The sequence below is a fragment of the Myotis nattereri genome (genome assembly GCF_964212035.1).
Source record: "Myotis nattereri genome assembly, chromosome: 4".
Lineage (NCBI taxonomy): Eukaryota > Metazoa > Chordata > Mammalia > Chiroptera > Vespertilionidae > Myotis > Myotis nattereri.
The window spans coordinates 100,071,538-100,086,343 of record NC_138079.1 but is presented as its reverse complement, the minus strand read 5'-3'; the positions used below and the strand labels follow the sequence as shown (position 1 = coordinate 100,086,343).

The following is a 14,806-nucleotide window of genomic DNA, read 5'->3' as shown; positions in this document are numbered from 1 at the left end:
GAATGGGTGGGTAAGGGGGCCCACAAAGAGACACACAAAAGGCTCCGAGAACAAGGACCCCCTCCCAGGCAGTGTGTCCAGCAGGGCCAACCAGGAGGCAGGATCTGGACATGCCCACACATCACCAACACTTGGTGTCAACAGGCAAGTGGTAAAGAAACAGTCCAGCCAAACGATGGGATATTACTCAGCCCAACAAGGACAACACAGGTGAACCTCAACACATTATGACAGGAGGCCAGGCACGAAAGGCCACATCGCTGATTCCATTTATATGAAATGTCCAGAACAGGCAAGTTCAGAAAGCAGAATGTGGTTGCCAGGGATGGGGGTAGATGGGGAGGGACTGCTAATGGGTACAGGTTTTCTCTGAGGGATGAAATGTTCTAGAATTGACTGTGCTGATGGCTGCATGGCTCTGAATACTAAGAACCATGGCGCTGCACACTGTAAGGGTGAAATGTGTGGTGTGTGCGTTACAGGTGATGCACAGGGATGGGGGTGCGGGGGGCGGGAAGGACCTCATCTGCATCATGGATCTCGCCTCTCCACAAAGAACACCTTGTCCTGGGATTCTGACATCATCTTATCCAATTTCTGCCCATCCAGCCCCAAAATGTACCAACTGGCCTCCGTAGCTGCCTGAGCCCTTCAGCAGCTGCGGGTCTCACCTGCAAGGTATTGATCCGCTTCCCATTGAGGTACAAGGGGAAACTGACGAAGTTACTGTATTTTGTCACCACGTCTGGAAGAGACAAAAGAATAACAGTGACTACAGGAAGCATCTAGAAATAAAAGCTCTGGAAGTTGCTGCAGGGGTAACTCGCAGGCTGGGGGACGCGGTGCCGGCCCGTGCCCAAGTGGGAAGCCAGGACACAGCAGGGACACATCCTGCCCGCAGACGCTGAGCAGGACTCACACCAGAACCAGATGCCTCCAGGTCCAGGCTGCCATGAGACCAGGCCGCCTTCTTGGTCACATGAATGCGGTTTTATCAGCTGGCAGTGGAACCTGGAAAGCACTCGGCACCTGCGATCAGCGTTTAGTAAGACGTGGACAGAGAAAACCACACACAGCAGCACCCTCTCTGGTTCTCAGTGAAGCCTGGGCTCAGGCCGGCCAGGTGGGAGGGCCAGCGATAGCTGACAACACAGGGAGTGATGCAAAGACTGTGCAAGTGACCGAAGTCACACACAGCCTGAAGGGAGGAGAGAGAATGGCACCCGACTTGGCCAGCAGTCAGGAGGCTAACCTTGCCTCCTGGTTCCACACGGGATCAGCCGGAGTCTGTCCTCAGAGTGTGTCCTCGGAGGGCCCAGGCAGCCACGCCCAGAAACACCCCTCCTGCCAGCTTGGCCCGAGTTCCCTGCACACTCCCACCCTGACAGGATCTCCTAAAACACGCCAGCAGGAGGTGCCGCGCTGACTGGTGCTGCCACCCACATGTCCAGAGGCCCAGGCTCCCGCTCACCTCGAACCCGGGCCTCGCTGGCAAACTCTCTGCAGTCTGACTTGAGATGGATGATGATTTTGGTTCCAGTTCTAACTCCTGAAGCTTCGGCGATTTCAAATACCCCAGAGCTAAGGCACAGGAGAGGGAGAGAGCCAATTCCGCACGTTACTACCGACAAACCCCACCTGCAGGTCAGTGACGCTCCCTGGGTTTTCACAGCAGATCCCAAGCTGACACACAGAAGGGAGGCCAGGTGCCGCCTTTTATTACCCAGCAGAGCCCCAGACCGGCAACTTTCTGTCGGGGACAGTGGCTGCTGCAGGTGGGATGGGGGCCCTTCTGCTCCCAGGGCATGGTCTCAGGAGCACAACCTCTCCAGCTTTATGTCCACCTGAGAGGCCGGGGTGCTGTGCCAGGCACTGGGAGCAATCAGAGGCCTGGAGACCACCCCTAACTCTCTTGTTAACTGCATGTCTAAGCCTCTAGCAGAAGCCAGGGGTCTCCTCAAGAGCAGAGAAACTGTTTTAGAAGAAAAAGAGGAGGGGTTGAACCCCCAACAAGTTGCTGCCTTGTTGCTACCTTGCCCAAGTGTACTCTGAGCACTGCTTTCTTGGAATAAAACAGAAATCTAAATGGTGACAGGGAGATGCGCAGTGCTCTCGGCCGGCCTCCTGCGTGTGGACAAAGACTCGGTCGGGAAAGCGGGTTCGGAAGGAAGTTGGGGGCCTGCTGAAACAAGTGCTCACATTCGGCCAAGGTACCATCTTCCACAAATACTGTCTCTAGATAGTCTTGGAACATGCACTTAACTGAGCTGTAAGACACAACCCCAGTGCACACTGGAGAGCAAAACCAGCATCTCTGAGGGGAAACCCGAGTCCTGTGCTGGCGGGAAAGCAGGGCCAGGCCCGTGGGTCAAACGTGGAAGTTCCAGGGTCAGGAGGAATCAAAACGGGGCTCCCACAGGACAATGTCCACGGACACTGCCCAGGGCCAGGGGGCACCAGGAGAATGGCCAAACCATGAACCAAGGAGCCTCGCCTGGGACGGTCTACACTCAGAGCACAGTCCTGGAGCCCAAGCAGACACCAGGGGCCACTGGGATCAGAAAGCAGGAGGGTCAGCTCCCTGTAAAAGGCCGGAAAGGCCTGCAGGCATTTCCTGAGGGGGCATCTAACTTTCCAAATGAAGGGCAACGGTTCGGCTGAATTCAGGTGACACTGAGCTGCGGTGGTCCCAGGGCAGGGGGCAGTCCTTGTGTATGACTCAGGGACGCTGCTGTCACTTACCCGTCTGAAAGCCACTGGTAACCTGGGCTGTCCGGGCTGGCTGAGCGGGAATAGACCTCAACTCTGTCGGCCACCATGAAAGCGGAGTAGAAACCCACTCCAAACTGGCCAATGATCTTGCTGCTGGCCTCTGCCTGGTTCTGCAGCGCGTCCAGGAAGGCCTGTGGGGGCAAAGGCTGGTCAGGGGGAGGGCTTCACCCCCAAGAGAGGAGGAACGCTGCGCCTCCCTATGTGCGTCCCTCTAATGGCTAAGATACCATTTCATCCACCAGACAAACACACCACCCATTTTACCCCCATTTTACCCCCCGAGAACAATGCCATGGAGCAGTACAGTGAGTTGCCCAAAGACCCCAAGCTGGGCAGCAAGGGGACTGGTTCTGTATCTGCTTGCTAGGGCTTGTAACTCTGCCTGTCGCCATGGGCCACACCCCCCGGAGTGAGGAAGGGCAGTGTGAGTGAGTGCACACATCCTTCCTGCAGGAAAGGGGGGAGTGGCAGCTTCTGAGGTTTAGGAGGTGAAGTGGTGTGACACGCATGCCCAGATGTGTCTTCTGCATGTCTCCTAGATTCCATGCTTCATGGGAAACAGTACATACCAAGTACATGCTTTGTATGACGTACCGCCGGGCACTTAACTATTATAACTCAAGTTATCAAATTTCCTAAGATTAAAAATCAAGCAAAATGAATGCACTCATATTGCTATGAATACTGTCCAATTGAACATTCTGCGATTATGTAAATGTTTTATATGACCTCCTTTGACTAGTGCAACTGAGGAACTAAATTTTAAATTGTATTTAATTTCAATCCAAATGGCCACATGCAGCTAGTGAGATAGCACAGACTTCCCTTGATAGAAATACAATATATGTAATGGGGAGGGGGGGGGGGGGAGAGCAGGTTATAATAAAGACGTTTTTTAAAAGTGAAAATTTCTGCCCTGCTGGTGTGGCTCAGTGGTTGAGCATCAACCTATGAACCAGGAGGTCAGGGTTCGATTCCCGGTCAGGGCACATGCCCAGGTTGCAGGCTTGATCCCCAGTGTGGGGCGTGCAGGAGGCAGCTGATCTATGACTCTCTCAACATTGATGCTTCTCTCTCTCTCTCCCTCTCCCTCTCCCCTCCTCTCTGAAATCAATAAAAAAATGTATTTGTGTGTGTATGTGTGTGTATATATATATATATATATATATATATATATATATATATATTTTTTTTTTTAAGTGGAAATTTCTGTAAATCACTTTGGACCAGTAAGTAGACTATTTTCAAGCACTTGGCACTAAGTGCCATTTTAGGCACCACTTAGGCCCACAAAACAAACCAGAAGCATTTGGTCACCAAGGAGAAGCACAAAGACAGCCAAGGGCCACCAGCCTTTGTCTTGGGCTGGCACAAAAGCTGCTGGAGGAGGACACCTTGACTGCTGACACCTGCCTCCCCTCATAGGCTTCAAGTTGCACAGCAATCAACCACCCGCAATGGGCACCCTGTCTCCACAAAGGGTTTCTGAAGGACCACCCTGCCTACAGACACTGCAGGCAAATTTATTCTTGTGATCCTTGTCTGAGAGGAGGAACACTCACTTGTGCCTGCCCTCTTTGCCTCAAGCCTACGCAGCTCAAGTATTCACTGAGAAATGAGTCAGAGAAAAGCTTCAGGAGGCAGAATGGCACATTCCAGACTCAGACCAACAGACTCTGAACCTTGGGCCGGTCAATTCCCAACTATGCAAAAGTACTTATTTCAGCCTTTTCATCTATAAAATAATAGCACCTTCCTCAGATGTCCCCCTGATCACACAGTGAAGTCATGTCACATGGTGGTTCCATAGCACCAACACGGAGCTCCCACCAGAGAATATTCCTACTGAAGCTGGTGTTCAGAGCGAGCTGGCACCTCCCTCTCCAGTGGGAGCTGCCTTTTAAGGACAGGAAGGAAGGGACACTGAGAGGCTTACCTTTGACCCCGACTTGGCGATTGTTCCCAGGTTGGACACCAACTCCTCCTGTGTCATCCCAATGCCAGTGTCCTAAGGAGAGAGAGACGCTAAGCACCAGAGTGCCGGCACCTGGGCAGGTGTATGGACAGCCCTGAGTCACAAGTGGCATCAATTACACTTGCCAGGCAGGGCCCAGAAAATGGCACATGGTCATCAGAAAAGACAAATTCTAGTCATACCAGCCATACCTCAGGAGAAAACCTCACTAGAAAATAGACTCATAGACCAAAGAGAAAACCGGTCCAGAAACAGCTGCGGAGTGTCACTTGATTTTCAACAAAGGTTCCAAGACAATTTCATGGAGAAATGAAAACCAAATGGTGCTAAAACACTGCATATCCACATGCAAACATTAATCTCAACCCTGACCTTACTTACACCACACATAAAAATGGATCACGGCCGAAACCGGTTTGGCTCAGTGGATAGAGCGTCAGCCTGCGGACTGAAAGGTCCCAGGTTCGATTCCGGTCAAGGGCATGTACCTGGGTTGCGGGCATATCTCCAGTGGGAGATGTGCAGGAGGCAGCTGATCGGTGTTTCTCTCTCATCGATGTTTCTAACTCTCTATCTCTCTCCCTTCCTCTCTGTAAAAAATCAATAAAATATATTTAAAAAAAAAAAATGGATCACGGACCCAAGTGTAAGAGCTAAGATTGTAACACTTTAGAGGGAAATATAGGAGAATATAACTTTGGAACAGATAGACATTTCTTAGTTAGGTCACTAAAAGCATGAAGCACGAAAGAGAAAAGTGATAAACTGGACTTCATTAAAATTAAAAATGTCTGCTTTTCAAAAGCCACCTAAGAAAATAAAAAGACAAGCCACAGACTGCACCCAAGCCTGAAGTTAGGTGTCAATCTGATAACTAAAAATTTAAGAAGAACCCTCTCAGAAACCACTTCTTTCCTATCCCACCAGTGTCTGAAGAGCACCTTTCCCTCAAACAGGCCTTCCACTTACAGTGAGGCCAGCACACAGGTGAGGCAGGGGCGGGGGAGGGGAGAAGTGGGCTGATCTGACCCGCAAGGGGACAGAAGCTGGACGTCAAAAAGGTACATAAATATAATATTTATGAGCACAAGACCTGGGAATATTTCCTGAAAAGTCCCTTTTAACTTTGGAAGTGGTGCTTTACCCTTCTTCAAAATTCTTCTTTGCAATCTAGTAATAATGAACATGGAAACAATGATGGCCTCTTTGTCCTCTAATTTCTTCATGGCCTGTCATCCCTAGATGAGTTTTAATCTCCTCAAAAAGGTCCTTAGTAGCCCCTCCCTGCTCTACTCCACAGAAAAGAAAGTGTACACTGGTCAAAAATCAATGAACTGAACTGGTGAATTTTATTATATGTAAATCATACCTCAATTAATCTTATTAAAACAACAACAAAGACAAGCACACACATAGAGACCAGAGAGAATAAGTAAACAAGAGCACACAAAAGACGCCTACAGCAAAGTCCTGAGCAGGTGAGCCAGTGTACGTGGTGGAGGCAGGAAGCCTAAAGAAAAATGCCCACTTAGAGCCCCACTGAGGCACATCCTGCCACCCCCACATAGAAGCACACCCCAAAATTCCACCATGACTCTGGATGACAGGTTCTGAAGCAGCTTTTTCGGGATCATAATGTCCCCTTCGGTACACTGCCTGATAAACCTTCTTTGCCTTTCTTTTTGACCTTAAAATTTTCAAAAGGTTACAACAGCAACCAAAAGTATTGCTTCATCAAAAGCAAGCCTGTTAATTCAAAGAGCAGGATAAGATTAAAAATAGTACTACAGAATATAGGTGCATGGGAAAATATGCTTTACAAATGAACAACAACAGTTGAGGCCCTGGCCAGTGTGGCTCAGTTAGTTAGAGCATCATTCCATGCACCGAAGGGTCTTGGGTTCGATTCCCTGTCAGGGCACATGTCCAGGTTGCAGGTTCAATACCTGGTTAGGGCACATACGGGAGGCAACCAATCAATATTTCTTTCTCACGTCGGTCGATCTCTCTCTCTCTGGAATCAATGAAAAACATATCCTCAAGTGAGGATTTAAAAAAACCCCAACAATGATGCAATATACAAATCTTGTAACATAGAAACCCACACCTGAAACCTATATAATCATGTTGACCAATGTCACCCCAATAAATTTAATTTTCCAAAAATGAAGAGTGCGCAATAAAAATTTAACAGTGAAACCTATATAATTTTATTAACCAATGTAACCCCCAGATAAATTCAATAAAAGTATGAAAAAATGTGAAGAGTACCTTAAAAAATAATGTAGTTTAAAAATGTTTAGACATGTAAACAAATGCACAGATACCAAAAACCTAAATAGACAGATGGGTTATTTTAAATTTCCTCCTTTTCTACTTATTTGTGTTTTCCAAACTTTCTACATTGAACAAGTGTTGTGGTTGTATATTAAACAAGAGTTATTATAGCTGTAAAGATGGTCAGCACAACCCTTGGGGCCTAGAGGCGTAACAAACGGGCAGGTCCGTCTCCTCTCCCCCAGTGAGCGAAGAGGACCACCTCCCGTCACCTCAGTGGCATCAGCACAAGAGGCAGGGAGGCGGCCACCCGTCAGGACGCAGGAGGAGGTACCTGGATTGTGATGGTGCCTCTCTCCGTGTCCGTCTGCAAGTGAATCTCCATTTCTGGCAGCGTCTGGCCTTCAGACACCAGCTTGTGACGCAGCTTTTCCAAGGCATCGCTAGCATTGGAGATCAGCTCCCGAATAAACACCTGCAGGAATGAACATAAGATGCTAACAATGCAGGACCTATTGGTTAGCAGCATCTGCAGCAACTGCTAAGAGGAGGAGAGAATTGCCACAGAATATTCAGTTTTTAACCATAAAGACTTCCCACAGCTTTATACAGTACCCTCTCACTCTACTGATTGTTCCTCCTGAAAATCAAGCCTGAAGTTAGGTGTCAATCTGTTAACTAAAAATTTAAGAAAAACCCTCTGAGAAACCACTTCTTTCCCATCTCTTGCCCAGGGATGACAAAATATTTCGCAAATATCTTTCTCCTACTCACTGAAGAAAGACTCTCTGGCTTTGGCTTCATTTACTCTAGGACAGTGGTCGGAAAACTCATTAGTCAACAGAGCCAAATATCAACAGTACGATTGAAATTTCTTTTGAGAGCCAACTTTTTTAAACTTAAACTATATAGGTAGGTACATTGTTATTAACTTAATTAGGGTACTCCTAAGATGGCCTCAATCTGATTGAAGTACGTTCGCTGAGGTTGACCCCTTCCAACTCTCCCACCCATACTCGTCTTGTATACTTGTTTCATTTATCTCCTTTCCAAAAACCGACTTCTGCGCATGGGCCACAAAGTTTCAATCGCACTGTAGGTGTGTGCCCGCACGTGGTATTTTGTGGAAGAGCCACGCTCAAGGGGCCAAAGAGCTGCATGTGGCTCGCAAGCCGCGGTTTGCCGACCACTGCTCTAGGATCATCAAAAACTGGCCTACCATGTTCAGGAAAAAAAGGGCCACAGGCCCTGGCCAGTTTTGCTCAGTGGATAGAGCATCGGCCTGTGGACTGAAGGGTCCCGGGTTCAATTCTGGTCAAGGGCAAACGCCTGGGTTGCGGACTCGATCCCCACTAGGGGGCGTGCAGGAGGCAGCCGATGCATGATTCTCTCTCATTGATGGTGTTTCTCTCTCTCTCCCTCCCTCCCTCTCCCTTCCTCTCTGAAATCAATGTGTGTGTATGTATGTATGTGTGTGTATATATATATATATATATATATATATATATATATATATATATAAATAAAAGGGCCACAGGCCCCCTCAGCCACCAGTGTCTGAAGAGCACCTTTCCCTCAAACAGGCCTTCTACTTACAGTGAAGCCAGCACACAGGTGGGGCAGGGGCGGGGGAGGGGAATAGTGGGCTGATCTGGCCCCCAAGGGGAACAGAAGCTGGACATCAAAAAGGTACATAAATATAATATTTATGAGCACAAGACCTGGGAATATTTCCTGAAAAGTCCCTTTTAACTTTGGAAGTTGGTGCTTTACCCTTCTTCAAAATTCTTCTTTGCAATCTAGTAATAATGAACATGGAAACAATGATGGCCTCTTTGTTCTCTAATTTCTTCATGGCCTGTCATCCCTAGATGAGTTTTAATCTCCTCAAAAAGGTCCTTAGTAGCCCCTCCCTGCTCTACTCCACAGAAGTCCAAGAGATCCTCTAGAACGAAGGAAGTATAACAGTTGATGAGAAAAGGGGCTTTTCAATTACCAGCAAAATTAATTACTTTCCAGAGTCAATTGGCCCAAAGAATCATCTAGATATATTTACCCAAGCAGATTTTGGCAAAAATACTTTGGCTGGTAACTAAGATTAGGATCTGTCTAAATTTAGTGCATTCTCACAGCTAATATACTATCTGGCATCTCCCCCAGAATAGTATAAAAACAGTTTTGCAAAAAAAACAAACAAACAAAAAAAACCCTTGCAATGCTAGGAGTGACTGAAGGTACCGCACCTCTTTTTCTGAGTACAAGGAACGGGCAACAATGTCCAGAAGCTTCTTTGTCTCAGCCTGGAACTCATGTTTGGAAACAGAACCTAGTAATGAATCACAGACACAGCAATAAAGTTTAATTTCTATTTTCGTGGAAGAATATGCTACACACCATTCAAAAGAATGTTTAAGGTAATGGATTTTAAACATTTTGCCAGAGAAAATAAAGAAGAAAGAAACCAATTCTCTGGGGCTCTATGGCAGGATCTCAGGAGCAGAACAAACCTAGTGGGGCCTCCTTCTCCACAGAAAGGGGCAAAGGAAGACAACTCTCACCCGCATGTACTTCCCAACGTGTCCAGTCATGAGAATCGGCCTGGCTCAACAACCAGACCCTGGACTCCAGTCTTCAAAACACTGGTTTCCAAATTAATTACTTATGAAGCAGAATAACAAGAAAATCTCAGTCTCTTAACCTAAACATCAAAGGTTCTGTTGTCTCATTTGAAAGCCAGAAATGGATCCACTTTGGGACTGGCTCTAGGACTGCTTCTCGACACTTCTTAGGAATGAAAGGACAACTTCAGCGTGTGGTCCTGCATGGGCCAGGCCAATAATGAGTTTCCTCCTGGCTTCCATGATTATTAACAGATGTGCCATGAATCATTATTTAGAAGGTGCCCCGTCGCAAACCCATGGGTGACCACTAGAGGGGGCAATACACCAGAATGAAAGTCGGGAGTTCGGAGGACACATTCATTGTTTTGAGGAACTGCTCCCTCCAACCAAGACCTTCCTGTGTCTGAAGCGAGTGGGTGGTTCCATCGATCATTACTTCCACCTCAAAAACCTGCCCCCACCAGCCAGCCAGGAGCTAAGCCTGCCCAGACCCCACCACAGCTGAATGCAGTACCCTGTACGGTCTCTGTGCTGCTAATGATGGAATGTGGAGGCTCCTCCTTCTGGTCCTCTGCAGCTTGCGAGCTGAATGGACGTGCAATGTGGAAGCTCAAAGCCAGGTTTCGCCTGGGGCAACTGGACTGGACCGGGGCTCTCCAAGGACACAGAACTGGTTTTCCTGAAAAGACAAACACGCACAAAGAATAAGCCCTCGGGAACAGATGGCCTAATGTGGTCACCAACTTATTTGGTAACATCCTCACCCGAGTCAAATACCAGGAAGTATCGGAACTCGGGCAGAATTCCGGAGGCAGACAGGGCCACGGGGCGCCACTTCCCACACCCCCCCAGTGAGATCTTGTATCAAGTCCCCAACTCAAACATCCCTCATCCCTCAGTGCTCACAGCCCCCACAGGAGCCTGGACAAGGACAGGCCGGCCTTCCTCACTTTAACTGCAATGAAAACAGTAGAAAATATGTCCCCCTGAGAGGAGTCCGAATGTTTAATGTTGATATTCTGAGACAGTCTCCTCTTCTAACGGATCTTTGTGGATTCCTTTCTTTTCCTTTTTGTCTGAAACTGTCAGTTTTTTAATTGGTGTACTGAAAAATGAGAAGTAGCGAGGGATCTCTTCTACCTCAGGAAGGGGCCTCACTCTCTCACCCTTTCTGTAACTGCTCAGCACAGTGGCCCCAGGAACCACCGCAAAGGAAGATGGGAAACCCGTCATATGCTGGTGTCCCCGGCCCGGCGGACAGATGCTACGAACACAAGTGGACACCTCCACTGGACCTGGCGGGAATCAATCCTCACTCCAGCCCCAGGACAGTGTCCCGCACCAACTCCAGGACCACCAGCTGGGCACTGGCATCAGTCGGTCTGTGCTTCATGGCCAGTGCTTTCAAGGACACGGGTCAGACATGCAAGACCCTCCGAGTGGAAGTCTAGACCTTGCTGAACGGTGCCTGACAGAAGGTCCAGAAATAACCTTGTGCTTTTAAAATCAACACATCAGCCGAAACCGGTTTGGCTCAGCGGATAGAGCGTCGGCCTGCGGACTGAAAGGTCCCAGGTTCGATTCCGGTCAAGGGCATGTACCTGGGTGGCGGGCACATCCCCGGTGGGGGATGTGCAGGAGGCGGCTGGTCGATGTTTCTCTCTCATCGATGTTTCTGACTCTCTGTCTCTCTCCCTTCCTCTCTGTGAAAGATCAATAAAATATATTTAAAAAAAAAAAAAATCAACACATCAACTTCCACATGCCTACAAGGTATACAAAGTTCACTTTTTTTTAGCTTATTCCTGGATTTATAAATAACATGGCCTTAGCCATTACCTCTGTGCAGAATACTTTAAAAACATCTATCCCGCCCTGACCAGTTTGGCTCAGTGGATGGAGCGTTGGCCTGCGGACTGAAGGGTCCCGGGTTCGATTCCGGTCAGGGTCATGTACCTTGGTTGTGGGCACGTCCCCGGTAGGGGGTGTGCAGGAGGCAGCTGATCGATGTTTCTCTCTCATCGATGTTTCTAGCTCTCTATCCCTCTCTCGTCCTCTCTCTGAAAAATCAATAAAATATATTTTTAAAAAATCTATCCCAACTCAAAAAATACTCAATTTCCAGTCTAAATTTTTAATTCTCTGTGCCTGATCTCAGTGTTTACTTTACCCATAGAGCTTTAAAAAAAAAAAAAGGAGCAAAACAAATAAACAAACAAAAAACCCGGGGTATCTCTTTCTTCTGGAAGTAAAAGATACTTGGTTAGAGGGCTGCTCTGCACCAGGCCAGGGGAGCTGAAGTCCCTGAGCTCCCAGCCAGCCCCCCACCCCAGGCAAAGAGCCCACGGTGAGCTCTTCCCACCAGGAACAGCACTCCTGGACACATTTGGAGACATGAGCACGTTTCCCACCAAAGGTGGGGGCCCTCTGCCTAAAAGCACAGTTAGACTCCAGGGACAAAACCAGTGAGAGTGGGATAAAGAAGCAATGTCTGAGGGACGTCAGACCCAAGTTCACTTCAGGATGGGATCTGGATTTAAATTCTACATGAAACACTGTGATCCAGACAGACTGAGGTCGGAGCCACTAAAATGAGGAGGATGAAGGAGGTCCTCCAGAAGAGAAGACCTCCTCATTTCAGCAAACACTGACAGCATTTTAGACATTCTTTCATTGCCGGGAGCCGGTCCATTCTTGCTGTTTCAAGGGACCTGGCATATATGGCATACTGTTCTTAATATGTTTGCTCACCTTCTTGGCACTATGTGTTTTAACCAAGGTCTCTGAGAAAGGTTGTTTCCCCAGGTAGGGATTTTCCCCTGAAGTTAGGGAGGGAATAAAACCTCTTAACTAAGTGCCAGGCGGGTAATTAATCACTTTAACTACGAACAATCATGCTTAAGCTACATAATCTTTACTCCCTGGAATGGAAGTAAGAAACGCCCTAACCTTTGTAATAGAGATTGATAGGATTGAATCAACTGGTATAAATACAGATGTAACAAGACAGCGAGAGACAGAACTAAGACAGAACCAAGAAGACAGAACCTACCTAGAACCTAGAGACAGAAGAACTTCGCTGGAGAGAACATGGCAAAAGATCCTGGACTGAACCTGACTACAGAAATTGGCAAGAGAACCTGACTAGAACCTGGACAGAACCTGGCTGGAGAACCTAGCGAGGGAACATGGCTACAGAACCTGGCTGGAGAACCTAGCAAGAGAACATGGACACAGAACCTGGCTGGAGATCTGAAGCAGAACCTCTCTGGAGATCCAGACCAGAACTTCGCTGGAGATCCTGGCTGGAGATCCTGGCTAGGCTGCTGATCAACTGAACACTGTCTCCGTGTCCTTCCTTCTTCGCCGACTCCGTCTACGCCTTTGGGAACCCCTGGACCTGCTGGGGTTGGACCGCAGCATTTCATCTAATATTCCTTACCCGCTTCCACCTGGCAACCACTCCCTCTACCTGGCCAAAGGGAAGGGCAGAGGTGCAGTCTTCCCAAGTCTTCTTCCAGTAGAGACATTAGGTAGCATTTACCACGGCCCCTATCCCCTCCAGCCACGTGGGCAGTCCGCCCCTGTCCAGTCCCTTGTCCCTGCCTACCTTCGAGCTCGTCTCCTACACAACATTCTCCCCAATGCATCCCCTAAATTTCTACACATTCATCTTCTGACACCAATTCCATCTTACTTCCCCAATTTTGGAGGATTTATTCCTGAATGCAACCTTGTCAACTCTAAATGCTTCAGGGTGGTATTCCAGGCCCTCCACCAAACCACTCCACAAACCAATAGAATTCTACCTCCTTCCAGAAGCCCCAACCCAGCAGGTCTGCTAACATCCTCCATACACCTTGTGCCCCTACCTGTATGGTAACCAGCACTGGAGGTGCCTCTGCCCTCCTCTCCACATACCATCAAGCTCGATCTTGACAAATAGGGAGCACTTTGACACCCCAAACATTAGATTTCACACCCTCAAGAAGAGATGCTGGTTTTCCTCACTGGTGAATTTATTTGGAGTATTCTTGATCCACTCCATTTGCATAAAAGCAGAATTTACTGAATTAGTCTTTTGTTATTGGTTTATTAATCCTCACCTGAGAATATTTTTTCCATTGATTTTTAGAGAGAGTGGAAGGGAAAGAGGGAGTGGGAGAGGGATACAGACCAAGACACTGATGTGAGAGAGGCATCACCCCGACCAGGGCCGGGGGTGAAACCTGCAACCCAGGTACATGCCTTTGACTGGGAATTGAACCCAAAACCCTTCTGTGCACAGACTGACGATCCAACCATTGAGCCATACTGGCTAGGGCAATCTTTTTTTTCTTAATCCTCATTCAAGGACATGCTCAGAGAGTGCTCACAACATTGATCTGTTGCTTTCTGTATGAGCCTGACGGGAACAAACCCAGGTATGTGCCCTAATCAGGAATCCAACTGGCAACCTTTTAGTGTACAGGACGACACTCAACCACTTGAGCCACTCTGGCTGGGCTTACCATTTATCCTCACTTCCTGCCCTGCCTTGCTCTGCTAGCAGAGTCCTTTCCTTGCCATCTATCTTTTGGTCCTCAGAAAAGAACAGGTTGCATTCCCCCATTGCCTCTCAGCTAAAACCTTCCCTACCCCAAGGAAAACCAGAAATCAGAGGAAATCGAAAAATTCAGAGGCTAACGGCTCTTAGTATTTTGAGACCTCCATAACTGCCTGCTCTAAACCTGCCCCCAAATTAGTGTGTATACGTGGTGGGGGGCAGGGAGGGTAATGATGTTTGATATATGGCTGGCATACTTTTTCTAAAAATTTCCATTCTTACATGTATAAATATTTTAATCAAGTACACATCTTAGAGATCATTTCAAATCATTACAGAGAGCTGCTTATTCTTTTTAACAAACACAAAATGTTCTACTATGATGGGTACTAGTGCTCAATTTATGAATGTTCAAACTGCTTCCGGTTTTGTACTATTAAAAATAATGTTAAAAAATAAATAAATAATGTTCCAGCCCTAGCCAGTTTGGTTCGGTGGGTAGAGCATTGGCATGTGGACTGAAGGGCTGTAGGTTCCATTCGGGTCAAGGGCACATGCCTCAGTTGCAGACTCGACCCCTGGCCCCGGTCAGGGTGCATGCAGAAGGCAACCACC

General features: G+C 47.9%; 1 protein-coding gene across 3 annotated transcripts in view; it reads right to left on the bottom strand.

The window, feature by feature from the left end:
- Positions 1-14,806, bottom strand: part of TRAP1 (TNF receptor associated protein 1) — a 71,535-nt gene that overhangs the window by 18,741 nt on the left and 37,988 nt on the right. For 2 of the 3 annotated variants that reach the window (XM_081089223.1, XM_081089222.1), the window contains 6 exons: positions 10,160-10,324; positions 7,359-7,499; positions 4,709-4,780; positions 2,743-2,903; positions 1,472-1,581; positions 672-745 (listed from right to left, as the gene is read on the bottom strand). In XM_081089223.1, the coding sequence (XP_080945349.1) occupies positions 672-745; positions 1,472-1,581; positions 2,743-2,903; positions 4,709-4,780; positions 7,359-7,409 (468 nt within the window). In that variant the 5' untranslated portion in view covers positions 7,410-7,499; positions 10,160-10,324. Of the gene's footprint in view, positions 1-671; positions 746-1,471; positions 1,582-2,742; positions 2,904-4,708; positions 4,781-7,358; positions 7,500-9,267; positions 9,351-10,159; positions 10,325-14,806 lie in introns of all 3 variants that reach the window. The other variant, XM_081089221.1, reaches the window with a different exon arrangement.